Source organism: Haliotis cracherodii, unplaced genomic scaffold, assembly GCF_022045235.1.
Source record: "Haliotis cracherodii isolate W230 unplaced genomic scaffold, xgHalCrac1.p SCAF_5, whole genome shotgun sequence".
Classification (NCBI taxonomy): domain Eukaryota; kingdom Metazoa; phylum Mollusca; class Gastropoda; order Lepetellida; family Haliotidae; genus Haliotis; species Haliotis cracherodii.
In genome coordinates, this window is record NW_027266308.1 from 895589 (window position 1) to 906733 (window position 11145).

General features: G+C 41.5%; 1 protein-coding gene across 1 annotated transcript; it reads right to left on the reverse strand.

Moving 5' to 3' along the window:
- Positions 1-3652: 3652 nt before the first annotated feature.
- Positions 3653-9552, reverse strand: LOC139442377 (probable E3 ubiquitin-protein ligase MID2). Its single transcript, XM_071223178.1, has 3 exons — positions 9499-9552; positions 6465-6774; positions 3653-6209 (listed from the first exon to the last, which is right to left on the reverse strand). The coding sequence occupies exons 2-3, from the start codon at positions 6772-6774 to the stop codon at positions 4567-4569; spliced, it is 1953 nt and encodes a 650-aa protein (XP_071079279.1). The 5' UTR covers positions 9499-9552; the 3' UTR covers positions 3653-4566.
- Positions 9553-11145: the final 1593 nt, after the last annotated feature.

The following is an 11145-nucleotide window of genomic DNA, read 5'->3' on the forward strand; positions in this document are numbered from 1 at the left end:
GTCAAGTATTTACAGCAGCTGAAGAAAGAGTAAATATCAGCGTCTAGTTGTCGACAAGGAAGTCGGCTTTACAATGACAGGTTAAAAAAATGTTTTGAATTAGACTTGTGACATTTTCAATACTTGTGCTTGCTGTACCATGTCGTGTTTTGGCAAAGTCACGATTGACAAAGCGGTGATGATTCATGTCAACACAAACCAGATGTAAACAAGTGAGGGCCGCTTGTATTCTACCCTCGTATATATCCTCACGTTGAGACACAATTGGGAAACTATTCTGACCAGATCTCCAAAAATGGGTCTCAGCTTTTTAGTCTTAAAGATCAACTAAGTGTTTGGAAGATCAAGACAATAATAAACAATCGACAACATTTTGAAATAATTATGACTCATCACTCCTGTACATGTACACACGGGTCATTGCATGTGTGACTATCAAATCAAGTAAGCAGGTGCCCTTTCATATCATAACACGTGAATCACGGAAAACAGTATCACAATCGCAGTTTGGTATTTCTACCTTACATTAATCCACGAATAAAACTACCCTCCACAAATTATACACCTGTGATGATGCCTTCAGTAAAGATTAATTTTAATATTTCTTGCCAAGTCAACGTAAGTCAGCGTAAGTCCTCTCCCACGAGAGTCTCCAGTTCCAGTTCCAGTTCCATACCCATGCCAACATGTTTTATCTCCTCCAGGTGTCTGATTCTACGTCCTACTTGGGACACGTGATTCCTATTTCCTCGTAAATTAGTAGTTTAGTAAGAATTTATATCCAATGGAATTATTACTAGGTGGTTCTCAAGAAACATACATTCATTAACAAAGCAGGATTAAAGATTGTTGCATAACACCAAGTAAGAAGTCGATCGCTCAGCACTCACTTTACACCTAGAAATCCAACTACGAAGAAATTAATTGATGGGGATCTATCTACATGTGACTCTGATTACTGAGGGTGTTACAACGTGAATTGCAATGGATCACCCTACTGTGGTGGTAAGATTTTCGCAGCACAAACACCGTATTATTTCTAAGCATGTAGATATTTTGTTTGATCTCTGTTTTCCATCCTGTGACGTCAGCAGGTCAAACTCCCCTTCTGGTGTCAGTAGTATCACCTGTGTGTGGATCGATCTTCCGACAGGATGTGCCCTGTGCTGGTAGTTGTGATACATTCTGGACTTTCCAGTCTCCTCTCTACTGTAGATTAACACAACAGTGAGTGAGTGAGTGAGGTTTAACGCCGCTTTTAACAGTATTCCAGTTATATCACGGCGTGTCAGCTTAATGTGGGAGGAAAGCCCGAAGTGATGCAAGTCTTAGTGAAACCCACGAGCACGGGTATGGTACTAACAAACCTAGAAACATAATCGGGTCGAACCGGGATTGATGAACACAACATCTCCCTCTGGTGTGATTCAGTAGACAGAGTCTTAGCCATCATCTGACACCAGGATGTTGCCCCTGTCTGGAGAACAGAGGAAGGTGGGGTAACGTATCAACGTGATGAGTGAAATGACTGACCTCAGCACTGTCCCCGATGTATCCAGGATGGCAATGTTTGGAGGATCCCCTGGGCCTAAAGCTAATGTTGAAGGCGTGGGCTCTTGGGAGATAGCTGGAATAATACTGAGTGCAGCATTAAACAACAAACAAACCATCATAATGTTGAAGGACTCAAGGCTGTCGTGCCTCTGTACTGCTTTATCGTCTGGTTCATGACTCTAGTAAATGACTCTAACTCTGCTAAAATGGATTCACGATGTGTTTACAAGCTTATAACCACTTGGTGAACGTAAAAGTCTTAGACAGTGATTTTGGACTGTGATGTTTTTCACAGTGTCATGACACGTTTATTTCAAAAGCCAGTGCAACCAGTGAATCGACATCGTCTTCATCCAGAACTGTTATGTCAGTTATGTAGGGTTCATCTTTGTCAAACGTCAGTTTCATGCGTATCGTATCATGATAAAAAGTCTTACACATTGTGGCAGATTTTATATGTTCGATCTTACCAGGCTTGATACCATTGTCAATTTGTCTCTCATCAAGATCCTTCACGAATTTGATACTGGATTATGACATCATGACATCCGTCTTCGTCCCTCCAATGGCCGCCCCTGACACATCTGGTACATGTCAAACATGTCAGTCTCACTCCCAGACTTCAACACCTGGGTGATGTACTCTGTGTATTGTTGATACATCTGCATGTCTGTTTCCCCTGATTTCATCCATATACTCATTTGAAGGCATGGCTGGGCAACTGACACTAAAACTATTCATATTTACACTATAAAGCAAACGTTTGTTATCGTGTTCTGTAGTAACATTGCGAATAATCCGCGAATAATTTCTGCGAAGATTATTTTATTGCCACATGGCACTATCACAGCATTTGATACTGAGGATTGCACCAACTGAATGCACATATGCCCCCACAGAATGAAAAACGTCGTTGACGACTGAAGAATTAGGTAGATGCATTAGCATGCTTCCAACTGGGTCAAGACAATGCAAACGTCTTTGGTGTCAGCCAAAGTGTGGTCAGCAGGGCATGGAATCGATACCGGACATTTATATAATATGTTTTGTAGCTAGTGCATGACATGACGCGTGGACCTATACGTTTCTCTCGTTGGGTTGGTAAACAAAATTCAATAGATGTGCCTGATAATAAGAATAATCCAACTGACACTCGAAAATACGACTCTTATAATCCTTGATGTGAGTAACGATTTATCTCCAATGCCCAGGACGTTCACCAGAATAAACGGGACATACCTGTATCGTCTATCTTCTCTCTCAGCTGTACAGTACAGTACCATGATTCCCAGGACGTTCACCAGAATACACGGGACATTCCTGTATCCTCCAGCTTCTCTCTCAGCTGTACAGTACAGTGCCATGATTCCCAGGACGTTCAGCAGAATACACGGGACATCCCTGTATCCTCCAGCTTCTCTCTCAGCTGTACAGTACAGTACCATGATTCCCAGGACGTTCATCAGAATACACGGGACATTCCTGTATACTCCATCTTCTCTCTCAGCGGTACAGTACAGTACCATGATTCCCCGGTACCGTGATGAACACAGCATGTGACGATACATGCACCATCAACATTGATATTTCACTCATAATTAAAAAGGTTCAGAGGTAACCTTTTATCATTTCATAATGATTAAATTTCCGTTTTGTTCATTGTAATTCCCGCATTCTGATTAGCAGAATGGGTCACATGTTATTGCATTCATTTCCCACCGAGGTGGACTACTTTTATCAAGACCGAATGTTTGGGACTCCCAAATACAGAGGAGGGGATTCCCCTTCTGATCACCTGTCATCGTGATTAGAAAGCAACTATATGACTGACATCAATTACGGAAGTTTTGATAAGGCGATTCAAAGTTTGTATTTGGGTTGTAACATGGAGAAAATGCCATGTTTTGTCCCGGATTTTAATATAAAGATTTTCTGGAGGATTTGATCTGGAAGAAATAGACTATTTTCTCGAGATTCCAGCTTCAACTACTCCCAAAGCGTTACAAAACAAAACTCCTACGCCTGTGTTGCAGCCATGAGATTGTGATGTTAGGGTGTTATGTACATAAGCCACATGCTACGGTTTGTGAGATACTATCATTTTATTTCAGGGTAGTGTAAAGATGATAAATAAACAATATACATAAAATCAAATCTGCCCTACACAACACAAATGTACTATCATTTTTTTCCAGGGAAGTGTAATGATAATAAATAAATAACATACATAAAATCAAATCTGCCCTACACAACACAAAGGTGCTATCAGTTTATTCCAGGGCAGTGTAATGATAAAAAATAAACAATATACATAAAATCAAATCTACCCTGCACAACACAAAGATATTATTGACACTGGTGGCACCACTGCCTTCACTTGCCCACACAGTCTGACACAATACCGCTGTCTTCCATACTCATTAAACAAGAAAAATTGCATGGCACAATCTCATTTCGGGTTTCATTTATAACTCTCATTGTTGAAACTGAGTGTTCCAATTCTAGGGAAACTAATGTTTGAATCTGGCGGTTACTGACTACGTCATTCGAAACAGCCTCCTTCTCCCTTAGGTATTTGCTCCGATTCATTACCATTGCAGTTCTTCGTCTCTTGCCTTCATTGAGTCTATGAACTTTGACATTACTCTCCGTTGATTGGCGATTGACGTTGTTGGAGTGTGTATAAATTAATAATCAGCCAATTCATGTCACGCCACATCATGTATTCCTACGCCGGGAACATTTATCAATCTCGTCATATTTGACAGCTTTGATTTATATAATTGTTAATGATCAAACATGTTTTTTGTGTCGAATTTAATTACAAGGATTGCCTGTGTACTCAGTCTACGCGGATGCATACCGTTTGCACATCCTTTTTCGATTCACGCCTCAATGAACCGAAAAATACAGCCACTCACTAAATACAGAAACGCCCAGCCAAATATCCACTTTGAGCAGGGAACAAGGCAATTATTTATGTACTGTTCTCTGAAGTGTGAGGAACCATTATCAGTTCCACTGAAACGCCAGTATCTGATTACTTTCTGTGCACACATACAACATATTTCCATAATGACAGATGCCATATGAATTCGCTATTTCATCCTGTGACGTCAGCAGGTCTCTGACAAACTCCCCTGCTGGTGTCAGTAGTATCACCCTGTGTGGCAAGGAGTCCGCCACCAGGATGTGTCCTGTGCTGGTAGTTGTGATACCTCGTGAGCTTCCCAGTCTCCTCTCTCCTGTAGGGGTGTAGGTGAACACAACGTCTCCCTCTGGTGTGATACAGTAGACAGAGCCTAAGCCCGAAGCTGACACCAGGATGTTGCCCCTGTCCGTAGCACAGAGGAAGCTGGGTTTACATATCAGGTTCTTCCCAGTGTTGAATCTACTGACCGACCTCATCACTCTCCCCGATACATCCAGGATATCAACACAGGGAGGATCCCTACAACCTGCTGCTAAGGTTGAAGGACTCATGGCTGTTAGGCATGTGTACTTCTTCTTTGTTGTGACACGTGACCATAGTACAAGGTCAGGGGTCACCAGTACTATTACAATCTCATTGTGTGACCAGAATGATACAGCCACCTGGTTGTCCCTCAGCCTCGTCACAGAGTGTGGAGCACTTGAGAAATCTAGATTACTGTGTCGTGGTTTGTCCTTTTTAGTGTAGAAGGATTTCAAACTATTATTATTATAATCGGTAACAACCAGTGTCTCTACACCGTGCACAACCAGGACTGTGACATCAGCTGGAGCAGGGGTTTTCTTATCACTATGTATTCTGATATCAATCGCATCACGTAAGACAAGCTGACACACAGTGTCATTTGTCAAGTGTTCAATTCTACCAAGTATGATATCCCTGTCGAATTTCAGTGCGTCATACTGCTTCACAAATCTGATTTTTGATTCGAGCATATTGGTTTCAAGATTGACATCTGCATTCACCACTGCCTCGATAGTTCTTGACTGACACATCTGGTAAATGCCAAACATGTCAGTCTCACTCCCAGACTTCAACACCTGGGCAATGTACTCAATGTGTTGTTGATACATCTGCATGACTATTTCCCCTGACTTTATCCGCCCCCTCAGTTGTCCAGACTGCTTCTCTGTCATCTCATTCAGCTCCTCCAGCAGCTGTTTCTCCTTCTGTTTAATCACGTCCATGGCTTCCTGTGTCACCTGCTTGATCTCTAACTCTGTGGTTGCCTTCTGCAGATTGATCCTCTCAGTCTGTCGTTGATGATCCATTACATCCAGCCTTGTTCTCTCTAATTGTCTGCATATCTTGTCTTTGTTGTCTTCCAAGGCAGACCTCATCTCGGACATCATCGACTTCATTGTAACCACAGACTCACACCTCCTGTGGGATATGATACAGCACGTCTGACAGATGGAGGTGTTGCAATCTTTACAGCAGAAATTCACCAGCTCATTGTGCTCCTCACAAATAATCTTTCCTTTCCCTGTCCCCTTGACATCTTCACCAAGTTCTTGAATGACATGATGGCGGGTCACTGTTAATGACGTGTGTATATTTGAACACCTGGTACATAGAATGACGTCACAGTCTTGGCAGAGTGAAGTAGCCTCCGTTCTGTCTCCCAGGTGTGTACAGGATGCACATAGCTTCTCACTGCCATCTGCAACATTGTTCACTCCATATAATATGCTGAGAACAAAAGCAGGAATGCTTACAATAGTTAAACATAACATGAATTGGTCATCAGTTCGTATTATTTAATAATATTGTTATAATTCAATTCGAAACTTTTCTTTGCATTAGTTCAGATGACAACAATGAATGAATGAATTTATATAAATAACTTAAGTAATCTATGTACAGCATTTCAAAATTTGCGAGGCCAGTATCTGTTGCCATTTTAACGGATTCTCACCTTCATCGGTTACTTTCTCAGAGCCAAATGTGTCCAGAAGTCCCTGTATGAGGAAACTGGGCTTCATCTGTTTCACCCACTCCTCCACTGGTCCGTCAGGCCTGGGAGCTCGGGTCATCTGACGACAGTAGGGACACGGGATGGACTTGGCTCTGATGGCGTCTTGTCTGGTCTTCAGGAATTCCCCCAGGCAGCCCTTACAGAAGGTGTGACCACAGGTCAGAGTACAGGGGTCTTTGTATCCCTCCGTACATATTGAGCAGGTCAGGAAGTTCTCATTCAGACTCTCCAGCTTTCTGGCGGCAGCCATCTGAAACAAAGGAACAGATGATGTTTAAAATCATTTATGTAGTTTAAGGGACTGGTAATTGAATATTAATACATTTACAGTATACTGACTCCGAACCGACCAGTCCTTGTTTTAGCCCCTTAATGCCCAGCGCCAGATAGGGTAACAACAAGTACAATCTTTTAAAGTCTTTTGGTATGACGCGGACGGTGATCGAACCCCGGACCTTCCGCTCTCTGGATCTCAATATTCTACTCTGAACAAGTGACTTGAACAGGTTAAAAGTAACGCGGCATCCTCTGTATTGTCCGTCCTGCACGTAGTGCGTGAATGAGTGAGTGAGTTTGGGTTTACGCTGCTTTCAACAGCATTTCAGTTAACAGTTCAGGTGGCATTCTCGAAGTTGGTGAGTAAAAAAAAACATACTTTATTGATAGCAACTTCTGTTTATTGCATTTAGCGACGTTATCAAGCTGGAGTGTATATTATTCCAGTAACATCTGGGCGTGTCAGTTTAATGTGAAAGGAAAACCCGAAGTAGTGTATGTCCAAGACGTTCATCACTTTGGTGAAACCTACGAACATGGACATGGCGCTAACAAACCTAGAAACATTACCGGAGCGAACCAGGATTCGAACCCGCAATCTCTACGTTGTGAATGCACAATGCCATTTAGAAAGTGGTCAAATGTAACAGATGCTATATTTGGGATAACACTTTCTTAGAAAAGTACAGATTCTCGTACTTTTCTGGGGTTGAGTCCAGTCAGGGATTCGAACCCACACTTGCCAGAGTGAGGCACCTAATCGCCAGCACACAAAGTCAGCGATCTAACCCAATCAGCCAATGAGGCTACCACAAAAATGAACGTCCGACAACTGGTAGTCTAGATCACGTACTTTGAGTACCCCTCTGACAAGTGTAAATAGGCACTTCTCCCATAGCCGAAAGCTATGAATACACAATGCCATTTAGAAAGTGGTCAAATGTAACAGTTTCTAAAATGTATCAGCTCTGACTCTTCATTTCAATTTTTTAATTAGTTATTTTGTTCTTTCATTAGACAAAAACAAATATTAATATGATCGAATTGAATAAATTAACAGAATAATAGTCGATTGCAAAATTGGTTGAAAATGTAGTGAACATATGCATTGTAATGGAATTATTACATATATTAATATTAATGATAATCCACTTAAATGTAGGGCATAACTCCACACGCAGTGTATGAACGAAGCGCACAAGAAAGGTTTCAGTGTAGTGAATGAAGGCGAGCTTGACAAGGTGAGTCTGTTATCGATGCTTAAACATCTGGAAAGTTGGAAAACTTTATGTCCAAGTAGAACACTGTTCCACTCACTTGCTGTGGAAAGATAATAGCACGGAGGCCAGTTTGGATCTACTAGGGTCAGTTTTAAGTGACTGGTTTAATATTAGGCAGAACATGTGAGGCAGACATTTTTGGAAGCACCCCACACTACATCCCATGGTGGTTAATTGAAAATGTCTATCACATACAGAGAAAATTTAACAGTAAATAATTTGAATTTTTTAAGTGCAAAACATGACACTTACCTTTCAAAACTATAAATATATAGCAGAAAATATTTTCCTCTGGCTGTAGAAACACTGGTCTCTAGGTTTGTATGATTGTATCATGTTACAGAATTCACTCAAACATGTCTCCAGCATGTTCGTCTCATGACATCAGTCTAGCGGCATATTACTCTCAAGTATTATTTAAACGGCATGAATTGTTGACATAATCAACAGAAGGAGCTACTTTATTTAAACAGTATCACCACAGATTACACATTTGCTAGATATTCTTCAGAATTTTCACAATTGGGAGGCTATAAAATTACATGTTGCTCTACTTTCTGTTTAAGTCAAGGGAGATAATCCCTTTCATAACCCTTGTTGCCACACAAGAGCCCAAAAATGTACCAGTTATAACATGAAATCTTTTGAATAATGTTTTCAATAACATTCCATATATTTTCATTTTTCATTTTGTTTTCAAAAAAACTAAAAACAATTACATTATATAATGGTCAAATTTATGGGGGCTTTTATGTGAAAGAAATAGAATTGTCATTTTTCCATATCCCACACAACTTTATATAGATGTGATGCCTTTGGGCGATCCCCGTGTTTAGCTGTGTCAAACTTTCAAGACCCACCCCCACCGACCTACCCACCCTATTAAAAAAATGACCAGTCCCTCCATCATTCCGGCTCCATCAGGGTGGCTAGAGCGTTGACCTGATGATCGTAAACAACCGGGTCGCTGTCAATGTTTTTTCAACCATCCGGGCTCTACACAAGTATTCCAACTTGAACTTATTGCTGTGCAGTGTCGGGCAACAAACATATTGCAAATTGTGTGAGTGAGGCTGCTTCCGGTAGGGCAGAACTTGCTTACCCTTTTCGTGACCACCAGGCGTCATCACTGATTTTTAGTGATCCATTCCAATAACTTTCACGGCTATTTCACATCATATGCCCAATGGAATCTGTTTTGTGGAGTAATCATCGACACTGTTGACGTGTATACTCTTGCAATCTAAACCGAAAGTAACTCCACTTCGACCTGCACTCGATGTGAGCAATATGACCAGTTTCACACATTGTTTGATTATTTCTGAAACACAATCGACCTCTACAGTTTGAGGAACTACTTAATGTTCTGCAGAATGCTACATGTCCCTCTCTCCCTGTAGTGTAACACTCTAACTTACCCTGTGTCCCGACACGGCCTCTCCACCCGCGACAGTGTGACGTGGCGACGCAATCCGGGCTGGGACAGGTTTGCTGATACGCTCGGGAACAAGTCAAAACAGCAACTCGTCAAACCGGAAAATTCAAAACGGCGTGTCAAGTCAAATGTGTGTTTGTTTGTTGTTTAACGCCGCACTCAGCAGTATTCCAGCTACATGACGGCGTTCTGTAAATAACCGAGTCTGGGCCAGACTATCCAGTGACTGATATCATGAGCATCGATCCACGCAATTGGGATCGATCGCATGCATCAACCAAGTCAGCGAGTCTGACCACCCGATCCCGTTAGTCGCCTTATACAACAAACATAGTATCAGAAGACTCACTGAAGGGTAGAATCTGTCATCCAGGCACAGGGTGGCTACGCTCGTTACATATTTAAGGATTGTGATTATCATTCTTAGATAATAATGAACGTTTTGGGACAGAAAAGATCGTTCATCGTCATCATGGAACTCCCACATTCATAGTTTTCGTGGGATTCAATTAACTGTATTATTACTTCAATTAAATATTAAACATTTGCATCATTATCTCTGTTTTAAATAGTCAAGAGTCTCATCTTAGACAAGAAATTTAATTCTCCCCAATGCTCAGTCTTGACGCGAATGATACCTTGTTGGACAGGTATGTTCGCAACACAAGGGGGTACTTAATTAATTTCTAGGTGTGTGTAAACAGCGACGACATGAACCTAACAGACTACGCACTTAAAACCCGAATAAAAGGGTTTTATTTCAAAGGAGGACAAATTGCCGGTGACATATTTTAACGTGACACAGAGAGAAGAGATAGTCCTGCACAGGCAGTGCTGCCAGACCCAAATATAGTGGAACCAGGAACAACGGCAGTCAGAGGCAAGGTGAGAAATACAGAATTGTCTTTAGAATATAGATATATGCAGTATTTTTAGCATCCATATAATGAATGGAAGATGCGGGTGTTGGAGATCTCACTGTTATAGGAAAGAAGGCGCTAGCGCTAGCTGATTATTATTATGTTCATCATTTGATGAAGTAGTAGCTTCAACATGCACTCAAGCGCTGAGTTCCTCTGGCAATGGAGGTGAGGTGAAATGGGGTTTAACCTCGTGTCCATTATTGCACTCATATAGCGACGTGCATGTACGTGTGTGTGTTTGTGTGGCTGTTAGTACTAGTCCGGACTGATGCTGATTTATAGTGCTAGCTCACTGAGATACCATGCCGCAGTTTAACATGAATACCTCACTCCGAGCCGACCAGTCCTTGTTTTAGCCCCTTAATGTCAAGCGCCAGACAGGGTAACAATAAGTACCATCTTTAAACGTCTTTTGGTATGACGCGGCCGGGAATCGAACCCCAGACCTTCCGCTCTCCGGGCGGACGCTCTACCACAAGATTAAGGAGGCGGTTTCCTCTCGCAATGGATTTACATACGTTTCATACAACTTAACAGATTGAAAATGATCAATTTATTTATGAATCGATCACGGGTCTGGGATTAAGCTGATAACTCTAGATATAATTTGTCATCAGATGAACTATCTTATTTGCTTGAAAACGCGTCTATGCTAGTGTTAAATAGATTACTGAAACCTTATGTATGGCTGTATCAGATATGAAGAG